Below are 17,533 nucleotides of genomic sequence, written 5' to 3'. Positions count from 1 at the left end.
TTGTGTTTTAAAGATTTTATGTATTTATTTGACAGAGAGAGCATGAGCAGGGGGAGGGGCAAAGGGAGAGGGAGAAGCAGACTCCCCACTGAGCTGGGAATCCAACATGGAACTCCATCCCAAAGACCCTGGGACCATGACCTGAGCAGAAGGCAGATGCTTAACCAGCTGAGCCACCCAGGAGCCCACCCTTTGCGTTTTTTTAGATCCGTTTGCCAGGCAAGTCTGTCCTTGAATGGAAGAGCCACCTTTGCCTCCCGTGTATGGGTGGGTGGGGGGGCTGTTGACAGGTTTGAGTCTCTGTCTCTGTCTCTTTGTCTCTGTCCCTGCTTCGCTCTCTTTCTGTCCTTAGAGAATTTGAGTCTTCTCTTTTACACAGGCTACCACCAGATTTGCCTCAGGGCCCCCACAGAGGGCTCTCCTCTCTTCCAGGAAGGAAGACTGAGAAGGAGAAGTGGGCTCTCAAGTGACATCTCCTCTCTCCAAGAAACACGTGAGGGAGCCAGGCAGAATGGCTCCCGTAAGTAAGCCCTCAGGGGATGTTGGCTCAGTTGTCCCATTTTACTAATTAGGATTCACTTTCAGCCGTACTTAAAAGTTCAACTTAAAAGTTGAAACTGGGTTTTACTCTGCCACGACAGGAACTGAAGCTTAAACCGGTACTCAAGGCTCAGAGACTGTGGGGTGCCTGTGGTCTTGTGATAATACACACTTGATTCTTTCCTTGGGGGGAGAGGACTGCGTTAGAGCTGCATAAGCAGAGGGGGTAGGGAGAGGAGGAGAGGGGTGTGGGGAGAGGGAAGGAGTTCTTGTTGAAGACAGCTGGTCAGAGGGCCATTGAACCACGTGGAGCATCAGAAGCTGGAGTAGAAATGGCAGATGTCGGATGGCAAGGGATTGGCCCTGGCTGACTGTCACTTCATGCCAGGTGCTTTGCATGATTTGTTCTGTTTTTCTCTTTAGCAACAATGAAAAACTTCTTAAAAATTTTTAATTTTAACCCCCTGGGGCTCTCATTGCACCAAGTGCCCTCCTTAATTCCCATCCCCACCCCCACTGACTACCAGTCAGTTTATTGTCTCCCCTGAAGGGTCTGTTTGCATGCTTTGTTGGAATTTTCCTGACAACCACAGGTGAGGAATGTGAGTCACCTCGGAGGTCAAGAAGTATGACGAAAGCTACGTGGCCACTAACCCAGAAGGTAGGAACTAAACTCTGAGCTCTGCTTCGTGATCCCAGACCTTCCACTGGATCTTCGAAAATTCATGCTCCATCTGCTCTGAAGTCTCCTTCTTTCTTGGGTAAGTAAGCAAAACACTTACTCTCCTGTGGGGACTCTGACTCCCCTGCAACTTTCTCCAGCTTGTGTGTATGGAGGAAGGGGGCCATTTTTCCTCATGCCTCTTGCATCGCTGTCTACCTTGTCCCTCCTTGTATCCGCCCCCAGCCTGGGTCTCTCCCCTTCTCTGACTCCTCTTGCCATCTGTAACCGTGATGTTATTTTTCAGGCCTCCCATTCTTCCATCAATGGCCACCTCTGTTGGCACACCTCCAAGATTAACCCAGAGTACACACCTAGCCTGAGACCCACCGATTCTACCTCTCTTCTTCCCCCAACCTCATCCCTATCATTTCTTCCCTTATTCTTTGCCCTGTCAGGGATCCATGGCCCAGCATGGTGGTCACGCATCATCAGCACCCATCTTGTTCTCTTTATTAAACTCATGTGGCAAACCCCCTATCTTGGTTCTGTTGATTTCCACCCACCCCTGCACCCGGGGTCTGCACCCTGGCCGCTGGGCCTGGGGAAGCTTGCTGAACCACGCTCACTTGCTCTTCCAAGATTCAGGACCACCCACGTCAGACGGGCCTTTTGTGCTCTTCCGGTCCCACCTCATTCCCCTGTGGGTCCCCAGCCCTACCTGGCACGTCCCCCTCCTCACTCTGCCGAGGCCTGAGCTTCCTGCTTCACAAGCGACCGTAGAGCTGCCTCGTTCTCCCCACCACTTCGACAGCCCACATCCACCTGTCTCACCAACTCTGCCTTTGTGCCCCTCGTGATGGTTGAGCCCAGTTCTCTCATCTGAAGCCAATGCCTCCGCTTTTGCATGGAGCCCGTGCCGTTGTGCCTCCTCAAGGATAAAGCTCCCCTCCGCTGGAAAGGGTGGGTCCTCTTGGCCGGATTCTCCCATCCCACCAGCCCCTGAAGACACTGTAGAAGCTCCCATCTTCAGAAACAAAGCCAAATGCATGTCAATAAAGTGCTGCTGTGTCGTCATTCCTCTCTCTCTCTCTAAAGATTTAATTAATTAATTAATTAATTTGAGAGCAAGAAAGAGCATGAGCAGGGGGAGGGGGAGAGGGAGAAGCAGGCTCCCTGCTGAGCAGAGAGCCCAATGCAGGGCTCCATTCCAGGACCTGGGCAGCATGACCTGAGCTACAGGCAGAGACTCCAAACCAAGGGAGCCACCCAGGTGCCCCTCAACTTCTTTTGGTTCAAACCACTGAGATCAGGGATTTCTCCACCATTGCACCAGGACAACTCTTTCCAAGGTCGCAAGTGACCCCCAAGAAGTCCAATCTGATGGTTGATTCTCAGTGCTTATCTTGTTTAAACTATAAACAGCAGGGGATGTTGGTGGCCATTCTCTCCTCTTGGCTTCTGGGACATCCCTCTCTTGCTTCTCACCTCACTCCACTGGCCAACTCTCTCTCTCAGTCTCATTCCCCAGCCTCTTTAAAGGACCTAAGGATCATTGCTGCAACCACTTTCCCTCTCCACCCGTACTCATTCCCTAGCTGAACTCATTTGGCCTCTGGCTTCAGACATCGTTCAAGTGCTTGACAACACCTGAATACACTTTTCCAACCCAGCACTTGGCCACCAAACTCCAGACTTGTAGATCAAACTCCTCGCTCAGCATCTCCACTTAGATGTTGTATTAGACCACCATAACAAAATACCATAGACGGCGGGGCTTCAACAACAGAAATTATTTTCTCAGGATTCTGGGGGTGAAGTGGGTTTCTCCTGATGCTTGTCTTCTTGGCTTGCAGACTTCTCCCTGTGTCCTCACATGACCTTTCCTCTGTGTATGTGTAGAGAGGGAGAGAACTCTGCTGTCTCTTCCTCTTCTTAAAAGGACACCAGTGTTCACAGATTAGGGCCCCATCCTATGACCTCACTTAACCCTAATTATGTCCTCACAGATCCTGTCTCCAAATACAGTCACACTGGGGTTTAAGCCTTCAACACATGAATTTGGATGCGACACAGTTCAGTACATAGCAGATGCACAGTGAACATCTCAAATTTAATGTATCTATCACTAAGCTCTTATTCTTCCCTCCAAAACCTGTTCCCCATCGTAGCCTTTGCCTTTTTGGTGAATGGGGACTCTGTCCTAATTGCTCAGCCCCAAACCTCACCATGACCCTTGACTCCTCTCTTTCACTCACATTGCACATTTCAAATCTATCAGCAAATCCTATAGTCTCTACTTTCAAAATGTGTCTGGATTCTAAACTACCTTTCCCACCCCCCACAGCCATTACTCTGAATTATCATCATTTTTAAACTGAATTATGACAGTGGCCTCCTACACTGCCTCCTGTCTGTGCCTTTGGCCTCTAACATCCTTTTTCAACATGGCAGTTAGAATGGTTCTCCTAAAATAGAAGTCAGACCTTTTCACACTCTGCTTAACTCCCTTCTCCCAGTAGGTCCTGTAGCACTCCAGAACAAGTGTCCATTTGGTGGCCAGCAAGGCCTACACCATCACCATTTTGACCTCTTAGCATTCTGCTGCTTACTCCCTCTGCCTCAGCCATACTGCCTTCCTTGTGACCTGTTCCTACCCCAGGGCCTTTACATTTGCTGTTCTCTCCAGCTGAAATATTCTTCCACTGGAAATTATATGTTATCCTTTCCTTTGTCTTCATCTGGTGTCTGCTCAAACTTGAAATTTCAGAGGGGTCTTCTTTGAGTATCTTATAAAAAATAGGGTTCCCACTCCTGCCAGACAAATTCTGTCTCCCTTACTCTGTTCTGTGTATCCCCACAGCAGTCAACCCCATACAACTCTCTCTCTCTCTCTCTAAAGTTTTTCTTGGGCATTCGTTTATTGTCACCTTCTCTCCTTACCAGACTATGGCTCCCTGAAGACAGAGACTTAGTCTGTTTTGTTCACTGGGGTATCTTCAGAACTCAGAACTTGCCTAGAAAAAGTTTCCAGGACTTAGGTCAATAAATTGCTGCTGTGTTGTCATTAGGAGGAATGATGAATTAATGACTATCTTTGGTGCAAGGAAGGTTGGGATATGTAGTCTTTTAGCTGGGCACATGTCCACCCCACATGTATGGATACTGTATGCATAGGGAAGAAGGGCAGAAAAATGTTGGGTAAATAGCTCAGGCTATTTCCCAAAACATAAGGGAGTCATGTTGAGTTCTGGATTGTCTTCCTTGGGCCACAGCCTTGAAATGCATTCTGTGCAGAACCAAAATGTGCCTATGGCTGGGGTGTTTGTGGATGGAAGAGGGACCATGCTGGCTAGACTCTAGACTCTGGTAAATGGAGCCTGTGACCTCTTCAGGAGGGGAAATCTGGGGTTGCCCTGGTTTATGTGAGCTCCAGGAAGGTCCTTGCTCAAGGCCTGTAAAGTCTGGTCACTGTGTGTTGGGGCTGGTGGACAGAAGCTACACACTCAGGGTGTGGTAGAAAGGGATGCCTGGGTGTGCCTCTGGACACATTCCAATCTTCCTGCTTCTTTTCTTGGGGCTTTACCTGTCGTTCCCACACCCGGCCACAGCACAGACTCACTTGTGACAATATCAAAAACTGAAGAATTCTTCTCTAAAGATATGTTGTAAACCGGCAGGGACTGAATTCTACCCGGTCACCTGTGGACCAATTAGTTGGATGCACAAGTCACTGTTTGCTGCTAAAGATAGCAACCACTTATTGAACTCACAACTCGGTGGATTGGCCATTTGGGCTGGGATCAGCTGAGGGGTTCTTCTGATCTCAGCTGGGATCACTCATGCAACCGGTGTTAAGTGCGGGGTTCTCGGAGCCTGGCCTTTCTAGGGATCAGGATGACTAGTCTCTGCTCTGCGTCATCCCCCAGAGTCCAGAAGTTAGCCCGGGCTTGTACCTTCCCATGACAGAGGGTGCAGTGGCCAAGTGCAAGCATGCAGAGCTTCTTGAGGCTTGGACTCAGAGTTGGATTCCATTGCTCCTACTACATTCTGTTGGTCAACACAAAACAAGGTCAGCCCAGATTCAAGTCTTGGGGACACACACTCCACTTCTTTCTCTCTCTCTTTTTCTTATTTGAGTATAGTTGACATACAACTTTCTATTAGTTGCAGGTGTATGACATAGTGATTCAACAAGTCTCTGTGTTATCGTATGCTCACAAGTATGGCTCCCATCTGTCACCATACAGTGCAATTATGGTACCATTGACTAGATTCCCTGTGCAGTGCCTTTCATCTCCACAACTTAAACATTCCATAACTGAAGTCCTGTACCTCCCCCTCCCTTTCACCCATTGTGTCCCCCCCACCCTCACGATAATCAGTTCTTTGTACTTATAGGTCTCATTCTGTTTTTTGTTGTTCATTTTTTTTAAAGTTCCCACTTAAGAGTGAAATTGTATGGCATTATTCTCTGTCTGACATTTTTCACTTAGCGTAATACCTTCTAGGTCTAGCCATGTTGTCTCAAATGGCATAGTCTCATCCTTTTTTTATGGCTGCATAATATTCCTGTGTGTGTGTGTGTGTGTGTGTGTGTGTGTGTGTGTGTACACCATGTCTTCCTTACACATTTGTATATTGGTGAACACTTAGTTTGGTTCCATATCTTGGCTATTGTAAGTAATGCTGCTAGAAATACTGAGGTGCATATATCTTTCTGAATTTGTGTTTTTGTTTCCTGTAGGTAAATAACCAGTACTGGAATTACTGGATCTTAGGGTAGTTTTATTTTTAATTTTTTGAGGAACTTCTATACTGTTTTGTATAGCGGCTGTACCAGTTTGCATTTTCACCAAAATTATAAAGAAATCATACAACTTCTTTGGTGAAGGTTCCTTTTTATCTACATCCTCACCCACACTTATTATTTTTGTCTTTTTGGTTTTAGCCATTCCCACAGGTGTGGGGTGATAGGTCATTGTGGTTTTGATTTTCATTACCCTGATGATGAGTGACACGGAGCATCTTTTCATGTGTCTGTTGGCCCTCTGGTTGTCTTCTTTGGAGAAATGTCTATTCTGATCCTCTGCCCATTTTTTTAATCAGATAGTTTGTGTTTTTGGTATTGAGTTGTATGATTTCTTTATAATTTTGGAATATAACCTCTTATTGGCTATGTCATTTGCAAATATCTTCTTCTATTGAGTAGGTTGCCTTTTATCTTACTGTTAGTTTCCTATGCTGGGCAAAAGCTTTTTATTTTGATGTAGTCCCAATAGTTTAGTTTTGCTTTTGTTTCCCTTGACTTAGGAGACATTATCTAGAAGAATATTGCTATGGCTGATGTCAGAGGAATTACTTCCTGTGTTTTTTTTTTTTATTTTTATAGTGTCAGGTCTCATATTTAGGTCTTTAATCCATTTTGAGTTTATTTTTGTGAATGATAGTGGTCCAGTTTCATTTTTTTTTTTGCATGGAGCAGCCATTTGTTGAAATGACTGTCTTTCTCCATTGGACTGTCTTGCCTCCTTTGTCATGTTGGCCATGTAAGTGTGGGATTATTTCTGGGCTCTCTATTCTGTTCCACTGATCTGTGTGACAGACTCCACCCTTTCATGAGAGGAATTGCAAAGTGACATTGTGGCGGGGTGTAGGTAGAGGCAGGGGGAAAACTTTGGCCGTGTTTATAAACCATGTACCACAGAGGGCTAGTGGGCAGATCCCACAGGTGTGAGCAAGAAAAGGGAGAGATGTCCTTTCATCCACAGGCCCTCACATTTTCTGGTTTCTTCATTTTTTTTACTCTGTTTTTGTTTTGTTTTAGATTTTATCTATTTATTTGACAGAGAGAGACACAGCGAGCAAAAGAGAGAACACAACAGGGGGAGTGGGAGAGGGAGAAGCAGGCTTCTAGCTGAGCAGGGAGCCATCCCGATGTGGGGCTCGATCCCAGGATCCTGGAATCATGACCTGAGCCGAAGGCAGAGGCTTAACCCACTGAGCCACCCAGGCACCCCCTCTTTCTGTTTTTTATAGGCCCTTCGTGTGCTGCTCTGATCACAGGGGGTGCCAGGTTCTGTGGGGGTCCTCTATTCTCTGACCTTGGGCTCAATGGCAGCTGTGTGACCACTCTCTGATAGGCTTCGTGGAAGCTCTCAGTGGCATGCTTGTGCGTAAAAGCCTCCTGACTTTCCCGGTTAGCTGTCAGAGCTGGAGTAGTTGGCAAGGCTTCTAACATTCTTATCTAATCCCGTGCACTGATTAATGGAGGTGGTTTCACTTTAATTGTCCCTCTGAGGCCGCCTGTCTCCTGGCGGCCCTGGGAAGAAGCTGCTGGCAGGTCTCTGGCCATTTATGGGCAGAGCCAGAGCCCTGAGGTGCTCACTAGGAAACACGGTGGGCTTGGAGGCGTGGGGCACATCCTGCCTGGTGACCCTGGCAAGTCACCATTCCAACCTCCCCCAGATGCGTCCCGAAGCGTCATTTCCTTCATCTTATAAATTATATAATAACACCCCTCTCTCGCCATCATATTTCTCCCTCTCTACTGGATCATGACCATCTGCAAACAAACATGCTTTATGACCCAGACCTTAAAATGCAAGGCTGTCTGGACTCCACCCACCCCCCACCTGTTACTCCTTTGCTCTACTCTTCAGAGAACTCTTCAGAAACAGATAGCTGCACACCTGAAACTAATAGAACACCGTATGTTAACTATACTCAGCCCGCTTCAGGAGCCACCTTTGCCGGGTCAGCTGCTCTGACCAGTGGCCATTCGCCATCTCCCTCTGTAAGGCCGGAGGTGGTCCCTTTCTCCTCCGAGAAACCCTCCCCTCACTTGGCTTCCAGGGCACCGCTCCTGCTTCTCCTCCCCACTGCTGGCGGGTACATACTTGTTCCCCTGACCCCAATGGCCCTAATGTTCAGGCTCCAGGCCTTTCCTATTTCTTATCTACATCCCCTCAGTGATCTCATCCTGTCTCGTGGTTTGAAACACCAGCTACAAGCCGGTGAGGCTCACGTTTCTATCTGCAGCTAGACCTCCTCCCTGGGCCCCAGGCTCTCACAAAGTGCCTGTTCAGTGCCTCTGCCTGGATGCTTCATGAACATCTCCAACTTAGCACATTCGAGACCGGGTCCCAATGGATCCCCAGACCTGTTCCTCCTGCTGCTGCCCCCAAATCAGCTAAGGCTGCGTCCTCTTTCCAGTTTCTTGTGTGCCTTCCTGGTTCTTGCCTAACACATTTCACGGTCACTGAACCCTCCTAACACTACCTTCAGTTTGGGGGTTTTCACTTTTCCCCTTTCTGTTTTAACTTTATTTTTGAATATGTAAAGCGTAATCTGGTTCAAAGTCAAAACATTAAAAGGCATCCTTGCCCTCCCTATATTCTTTACCCCATTTTCAGTGTTTCTTTTGGCAAAAATATTTATTACTCCCTTTTTCTTAAACAGAAGTTGGCATACTGTAATGCATTGTTCTGTATTTTGCTTTTTTATTTTTTTTTTCATTTAACGATATATTCGGTTCCAGTTCACAGAGAACACTTCCTCATTCTTAGTACAGCTGCATCAGAATTTCATTGTATGGATGTAATTTATTCAACTAGACCCCGACGGATGAACATTTGATTTGTTCCCAGTCTTTTGTTATTAAAAATGTGGCTGCAATTATGCTTGTGCATATGTCGTTTTGTGCTTTGGAAGGATATCTTGAGGGTAGTTTTTTGGGATGGTGGTTGGAGGAAGCCATCAGTAGAATCTGGGAAGTTGCACGGGGTTTTGTGTCCTAGAGCAGCCTCCAGTGAGGGCATATTCTCCAATACCCAAATTTAGATCTGGCCAAGGAGAGGAGTGGAGAAAGAAGAATCTCCTAGAACAGGGACCAGCAGACCGAAAAAAAAAAAAAAAATTCCCAGGGACCAGAACAGGGACCTATTCACAGAGAACTCCCTACCTCCTGACTGGGAGGCCCTTGCCTGGGCTGCTCATCAGAATTTCCATATTGCTCCAGAGTGGCCTCTGCTCTGTGTCCTCTGTTCCCTTTTAGAATTGACCTCTTGGTGCTCTGGAGCTCAGCTATGTCCTTACTGATTTTCTGCCTGCTGGATCTGTCCATTTCTGATAAGAGGGTGTTGAAGTCTCCAACTACAATAGTGGATTCATCTGTTACCTTTGGTTTTCTGCAGTTAAATATGATATGCCTGGGTGTAGGGTTTGGGGCATTGATCCTGCTTGGTGTTCTCTGAGCTTCCTGGGTCTGTGCTTTCATATCTTTTATAAACTGGGAGGACATCTCAGTCCTTATTCCTTCAAATATTTCTTCTTTTCCTTCTTCTTCTGCTGTTCGCAGTATGCACGAGTTGCATCTTTTGTAGTGCCATGGTTCCTGGATATTCTGTTCCATTTTTTCCTGTCTTCGTTCTTTGGCTTTTCGGTTTGGGGAGTTTCCACGGACATATCTACAAGCTCAGAGGGTCTTTCCTAAGCCATGTCCTGTCTACTAAATGAACCCATCAGAAGCAGTCTTCATTTCCGTTACAGTAATTTTGATCTCTGGCACTTAAAAAATATTTCTTAGAGTTTCCATCTCTCTAATTACCTTACCCACCTGTAGTTGTTTCCTGTCCACTTTTTCCACTAGAGCCTTTAACATAGTAATCAGAGTTATTTAAACCCCTGGTCTAGTCATTCCTACATCCCTGCCACATCTGAGTCTGGTTCTGATGCCCATTCACCCTTTCTCTTCAAATTGTGTGATTTGCTTTTTAGTGTACTTTGTAATTTGTGTTGAAAGCCAGGCACATATTGCATGGTGGGTTCAGACAACTCATCTTTTTGGTTTGTAGGTCTCCGGATCAAGAGAAGCCTCAATACACCTGACACAGAGACAAGTCATCCCTAGATGGACTTGGAGTTTGATGTCATGATTGACTTCTTCTGCCTTGGGGAGAGGGTGAGTATATTTTGTCTGTCTATTAGACTATCAGAAAGATAGACCGTGTGTTATTGGGTTTGTCCTCCCACCATTTTTAGCTCTCTACCACAGAGACACTTGGTAAATTGTATTCCTTCATCCTCCATGGTTGGTGGGTCACATGACCAGTTCTACACAGGAGTTGTGAGTAGAGCCCAAAAGCCCAGATCAGAACTTTTTTATCATCAAAGAATAAAATGCATCAAAAAATAAAATAAAAAAAGCAGAAATCTTTCTCTGCTTTCCACGACAACCAGCAGTGTCTCCTCAGTGGGCTACTAAGTGAAGGTAGGTGGAGCAAGGTCCCTTCTAACCTGCAATGGCATGTAGTTTCAGTGGGCAAGAAGTCTCTAAGCCATGATGATCTGGGGGCTATTCATTAACTTAGATACCACAGCTTGACCTGATAATGCCCCTTTCAGGTCTTGACTCACATTACCTTTTCCTCCAGGACTTCTTGGATCCTGATATAAAATAGCAGCCCCACACCCATCCTGGTGTTCTCCCCTCTTCTATATATCTCTCGAACAACCATCTCCGTCAAACATTATAGAGTTTGCTCAGTTAGTCTGTTTACTGTGTGTCTCCCTCTACCACTAGAATGTGAGTCCGTGAAGGCAGGGATAGTCTGAGTCTGGGCTCCACTGAAAGTAGACCATGCGACAAGGGCTTCGGTGCCAGTTGTTCATTTGGGAGGCGACTCCAAGGAGCCTAAGAGAGAGGGTTGGGGAAGAGAGACAAGGAAGGGGGAAAAGCCAGTAAGGGACACATTAATCTGCTCATTACTGCTCTGGCAACTGGGGCTCAACCCGTTTGAGATCTTCTGAGAAGCCCTGTTAAACCAGCTCCAGAGATTTCCTATCTAGAGATAAAAACAAAAACAAAAACAAACCAAAAAAAACCTGGAGTATTTGTCCCCAGCTCCTGTCCTTTGTTGGCTTCCGGTTGCTCTGAGGACATCCAGGACATCCAGGCAGCCATGCACCAAGCTGAAAAAGTTTCCAGGGCCAGAAAAAGTCTTCAGGGGGAGAAGCAGAGAGATGCACACAGTCCCCCTGAGGGGGAATGGTCCACCACCCATTGCAGGTGGGTCAAGGGGGTATGGGGTGGAGGGCAGGTGCGGACATTGACCACAGGAATTTTTGTTTCTTTATTCCCTAATGTATCATCACCTAAATTTATTTAATAGATGTGTCTTTTGTAATAGACACTTGTGAGTGTATGCCCAGCACCCAGTTTTGTTTTTCTTATGAACTTCTTTTCTGTTTTCCTTTGAGAAACCTCTTCTCCCAATTTCTCAGCATGGGGCTTTGGTTGGGATTGTCCTCACCACTAGTTCCCAGGTATGGGCCACTCCCCTACCCCAAAGGCTTAATCCAGTCAACTGGTCTTACTCACTTCTTTTGCTCTCCCCCACTACAGTCATCTCTTCAGGGACAGACACACACCTCATTTGGGACCAGTGTGAGAGAGTGAATTAATTCCAGGGCTTGTTCTCTCTCTGAGTGATGTGGTGGGAAGGTGTGAGGTCCGGGACAACTGCAGCCATTTTGCCACCATGGGAAAGCCTGAAACTTCTGGACTGACTTCACGAAGGCCAAAGAGAAAGCCCATAAGAAAGCAGGGAGGGGAAGGAGAGAATCTGAGCTTCTGGAGACATCTTCTGGAGCTGCTGGATCAAGTCTCACTTGAAGCTAAGATTAAATCTAGGTTTTTAATTGACAGACCCAATAAAAAGTCCTTCAGATATAAGTCAGTTTGAGGTGAATTTTCTGTCACTTGTGACTGTGTGTGAATCTATACTTGACTCACAGGCATGTTTTGAGATTTAAATAAAACAGCATTCTGGTGTGCCTAGCTGGTTCAGTATGTAGAGCATGTGACTTTTGATCTTCGGGTCATGAGTTCAAGCCCCGTGTTGAGTGTAGAGATTACTTTAAAAAAATAACATTTAGTAAAGGATAGAGTACAAATGATTTGCAATGAATTGTAACCAGTATTGTTTTTATGATATATTTATTTTTATAGTTATATGCACTTTTTATTCTATATCCTAACATTGGCTTGTTTCTATTTATCTTTTTGGTATTATTCAATGACTACCCCCAAAGTAGAGAGGCTGAGGGAAGGCGTGGACCAGCTCTGGCTCCTGAACACCAGCTTGAACCTCGATGAACAACACAGAGCCCACACAGTGATGTTCTAATTCCTCTGACATCCCATTTTTATTCTTTGATGATATTTGTCTGTTTCCAGCTTACACATAAATGTTTCCAGTAGAGTGCTCCCAATGTCTTTTTCAGAAATCTGAATCCACATGAAAACAATGGCAACAAGAAAAAGGTGTAAACTTTCCAGAACAAGCCCAGACTTTGAAAATGTGATAAAGAGGTTATTGTGTGTCCGAACTTTTCACACAAGAATCGGAGGAGATTTAACACCAGGAATAATAAACAGAGGAAGACCAGCTAATGCAGAGCAGATGGGCCTGCAAGGCAATGCTAAATATTTCAACATCTTTCCCCTTGGACCTTTGGACTCAAGCTGACTGGATGCTAGTTTCTTTAGTTGAAAATAAAGTTAATGCAATTGGGGAATCCCATAAATAGAGCTGGCTTGATTTCTGGGATAGTTAGTGGACTAAAGTTTTTAAGAACCTAGGATGTGGCAGCCCTTCAAAATTCACTTCTTAAATCCTGACCACAGCTCTGTTTTACAGAAAAGAAAACTGAGGCTCTAAAAGTGTAACTCAATTACTGAAGGGTATACAGCCAGTAAGAGAGTAAAGCCACGATCAGTCCTAGGTCTGTCTCTGCATATGCCATGTTTCTGAAAACTAGGGTAATAGGTGAGCAGGGAAAAATGGGTCATGGTCAAATAAATTTGAGAAATACTGAGATACATATATGTTTATTTATATATAATATCTCTTTATATAGAGACATATTTGTATGCTGCCTGTATATATATGATATATATATTTATATCATAACAGTATTATTGAGGCACAATTGCTATATAATAAATTATACATACTTAAACCATGCAGTATGATAAATTTTGACATGTTCATGACCTATGAAACCATCACCATAATCAAGATAGTGAGCATATTCATTTCTCTCCATATTCATTTCTCATGCCCCTTTGTAATTCCTTCCTCGTGTTCCTCCCACCCTTAATCCCACACAACGACTGATCTGTCATTATAGATTAACTGCATTTTCTAGAGTTTTATATAAATGGAGTCATATAGGATATATTCTTTTTTGCCTGTTTTCTTTCACTCAGCATGATAAATAATCATTTGAGATTCATTCATTTTTTTTTGTATTTTTTAAGTTAACATATAATATTATTTTCTTCAGGGTTACAGGTCTGTGAATCAGTAGTCTTACACAATTCACAGCACCCACCCTAGCACATACCCTCCCCAATGTACATCACCCAGCCACCCTCAGTTTGGCCTCCTCAGATTAAGAGTCTCTTATACTTTGTCTCCCTCTCCAGTCCCATCTTGTTTCATTTTTTCCCTTCCTACTCCCCCACAACCTCCTGCCCTCCCTCTCAAATTCCTCATATCAGAGAGATCATATGGTATCTGTCTTTCTCTGATTGACTTATTTCACTTAGCATAAAACCCTCTAGTTCCATCCACATCATTGTAAATGGCAAGATTTTGGTTTTTTTCATGGCTACGTAGTATTCCATTGTATATATACACCACATCTTCTTTATCCATTCATTCTTCTGTTGTTGGACATCGAGGTTCTTTTGTAGTCAATAGTTTGGCTATTGTGGACATTACTGCTACAAACATTTGAGTGCACATGCTCCTTTGAATCAATACGTTTGTAACTGTAGGGTAAATACTCAGTAGTGCGATTGCTGGGTCATAGGGTAGCTCTATTTTCAACTTTTTGAGGAACCTTGATACTGTTTTCCAGAGTGGCTGCACCAGCTTGCATTCCCACCAACAGTGTAGGAGGGTTCCCCTTTCTCCACATCCTTGCTAGCATCTGTCATTTCCTCACTTGTTAATTTTAGCTATTCTGACTAGTGTGAGATGGTATCTCACTGTGGGTTTGATTTGTATTTTTCTGATACTGAGTGATGTTGAACACTTTTTCATGTGTCGGTTGGCTATTTGGATGCCTTCCTTGCAGAAATGTCTGTTCATGTCTTCTGCTCATTTCTTAATTGGATTATTTGTTCTTTGGGTGTTGAGTTTAATAAGTTCTTTATAGATTTTGGATACTAGCCCTTTATCTGAGATGTCACCTGCAAATATATTGTCCTATTCTGTCAGTTGTCTTTTGGTTTTGTTGACTGTTTCCTTTGCTGTGAAAAAGCTTTTGATCTTTATGAAGTCCCAATAGTTCATTTTTGCCCTTGCTTTCCTTGTCTTTGGAGATGTTTCTAGGAAGAAGTTGCTGTGGCTGAGGTGGAAGAGGTTGCTGCCTGTGTTCTCCTCAAGGATTCTGATGGATTCCCGTCTCACATTGAGGTCTTTCATCCATTTGGAGTCTATTTTTGTGTGTGGTGTAAGGAAATGGTCCAGTTTCATTTTTTTTTGCATGTGGCTGTCCAATCTTCCCAACATCATTTGTTGAAGAGACTGTCTTTTTTTCCACTGGACATTCTTTCCTGCTTTGTATAAGATTAATTGACCATAGAGTTGAGGGTCCATTTCTGGGCTCTATACTCTGTTCCATTGATCTATGTGTCTCTTTTTGTGCCAGTACCACACTATCTTGATGATTACAGCTTTGTAATAGAGCTTGAAGTCTGGAATTGTGATGCTGCCAACTTTGTTTTTCTTTTTCTACATTCCTCTGGCTATTTGGGGTCTTTTCTGGTTCCATATAAATTTTAGGATTATTTGTTCCATTTCTTTGAAAAAAATGGATGGGATTTTATAGGGATTACATTAAATGTGTAGGTTTCTTTAGCTAGCATAGACATTTTCACAATATTTGTTCTTCCAATTCATGAGTATGGAATGTTTTTCCATTTCCTTGTGTCTTCCTTGATTTCTTTCATGAATACTTTATAGTTTTCTGAGTACAGATTCTTTGCCTCTTTGGTTAGGTTTATTCCTAGGTATCTTATGGTTTTGGGTGCAATTGTAAATGGGATTCACTCCCTAATTTCTCTATCTTCAGGCTTTCAGTTGGTTTATAGAAAGCAACTGATTTCTGTGCATTGATTTTATATCTTGACACATTACTGAATTCCTGTATGAGTTCTAGCAATTTTGGAGTGGAGTCTTTGGGTTTTCCACATAAAGTATCATATCATCTGCAAAGAGTGAGTGTTTGACTTTTTTTTTTTTTTTTTGCCTTTTATTTCTTTTTGTTGTCTGATTGCCGGGGCTAAGACTTCTAGTACTATGTTGGATAGCATGACATCCCTGCCATGTTCCTGGTCTTAGGGGAAAAACTCTCAGTTTTTCCCCATTGAGAATGATATTTGCTGTGGGTTTTTCATGGATGGCTTTTATATTGAGGTATGTACCCTCTATCCTTACACTGTGATAAGTTTGATCAAGAAAGGATGCTGTACTTTGTCAAATGCTTTTTCAGCATCTATTGAGAGTGTCATATGGTTCTTGTTCTTTCTTTTATTAATGTATTGTATCACACTGATTGATGTGCAGATGTTGAACCAACCTTGCAGCCCGGAAATAAATCCCACTCGGTCGTGGTGAATAATCCTTTTAATGTAGTGTTGGATCCTATTGGCTAGTATTTTGGTGAGAATTTTTGCAGCTGTGTTCATCAGGCATATGGTCTGTAATTCTCCTTTTAAATGGGGTTTTTGTCTGGTTTAGGGATCAAGGTGATTCTGGCCTCATAAAATGAGTTTGGAAGTTTTCCTTCCATTTCTATTTTTTGGAACAGTTTCAGGAGAATAGGTATTATTTCTCCTTTAAATGTTTGGTAGAATTCCCCTGGGAAGCATCTGGCCCTGGGCTCTTGTTTGTTGGGAGATTTTTGATGACTGCTTCAATCTCCTTATTGGTTATGGGTCTGTTCAGATTTTCCATTTCTTCCTGGTTCAGTTTTGGTAGTTCATTTATCTCCAGGAATGCATCCATTTCTTCCAGATTGTCAATTTTGCTGTCATATAGTTGCTCATAATATGTTCTTATAATTGTTTGTATTTCTTTGGTGTTGGTTGTGATCTCTCCTCTTCCATCATGATTTTATTAATTTGGGTCCTTTCTCTTTTTGATAAGTCTGGTCAGGGGTTTATCAATCTTATTAATTCTTTCAAGGAATCAGCTCCTAGATTCATTGATCTGTTCTACTGTTCTCTTGGTTTCTATTTCATTGATTTCTGCTCTGATCTTTATGATTTCTCTTCTCCTGCTGGGGTTAGGCTTTCTTTGCTGTTCTTTCTCCAACTCCTTTAAGTGTAGGGTTAGGTTGTGTACTTGAGACCTTTCTTGTTTCTTGAGAAAGGCTTGTATTGCTATGTACTTTCCTCTCAGGACTGCCTTTGCTGTGTCCCAAAGATTTTGAACAGTTGTGTTTTCATTTTTATTTGTTTCCATGAATTTTTTTTTAAATTTATTTGACAGAGAGAGAGAGAGAGAGGAGACCACAAGTAGGCAGAGCAGCAGGCAGAGAGAGAGGGAAGCAGGCTCTCCACGGAGCAGAGAGCCCAATGCGGGGCTTGATCCCAGGACCCTGAGATCATGACCTGAGCCAAAGGCAGAGGTTTAACCCACTGAGCCCCCCAGGCGCCCCTGTTTCCATGAAATTTTTAAAAATTTATTTTCAGTGTAACAGTATTCATTGTTTTTGCACCACACCCAGTGCTCTATGCAATCCGTGCCCTGTCCAATATCCACCACCTGGTTCCCCCAACCTCCCACCCCCTGCCCCTTCAAAACCCTCAGATTGTTTTTCAGAGTTCATAGTCTCTCATGAATTTTTAAAAAATTCTTCTTTAATTTCCTGGTTGACTCATTCATTCTTTAGTAGGATGATCTTTAGCCTGCATGTATTTGAGTTCTTTCCAACTTTTCTCTTGTGGTTGAGTTCTGGTTTCAAAGTATTGTGGTCTGAAAATATGCAGGAAATGATCCCAATCTTTTGGTACCAGACTTGATTTGTGACCCAAGATGTGATCGATTCTGGCAAATGCTCCATGTGCACTAGAGGTGAATGTGTATTCTGTTGCTTTGGGATGCAATGTTCTTAATATATCTGTGATGTCTATCTTGTCCAGTGTATCATTTAAAGCCTTTATTTCCTTGTTGATCTTTTGCTTACATGATCTGTCCATTTCAGTGAGGGGGAGTGTTAAAGTCCCCTACTATTATTGTATTAATGTCAATG

General features: G+C 43.8%; 1 protein-coding gene across 1 annotated transcript; it reads left to right on the top strand.

Annotated features, from left to right (window-relative positions):
* The first annotated feature begins 1,214 nt into the window (after nt 1-1,214).
* On the top strand, nt 1,215-12,845 carry C1H3orf35 (chromosome 1 C3orf35 homolog). Its single transcript, XM_032360934.1, is given in 5 exon segments — nt 1,215-1,301; nt 11,106-11,270; nt 12,299-12,702; nt 12,704-12,784; nt 12,786-12,845. Coding segments are annotated over 3 exon segments (342 nt in total). The 5' UTR covers nt 1,215-1,301; nt 11,106-11,270; nt 12,299-12,501.
* The last annotated feature ends 4,688 nt before the right edge of the window (nt 12,846-17,533 follow it).

This window comes from Mustela erminea, chromosome 1 (assembly GCF_009829155.1).
Source record: "Mustela erminea isolate mMusErm1 chromosome 1, mMusErm1.Pri, whole genome shotgun sequence".
NCBI classification, from domain to species: Eukaryota; Metazoa; Chordata; class Mammalia; order Carnivora; family Mustelidae; genus Mustela; species Mustela erminea.
Note: the sequence above shows the minus strand (reverse complement) of the source record. Positions and strands in the feature narration are given on the sequence as shown.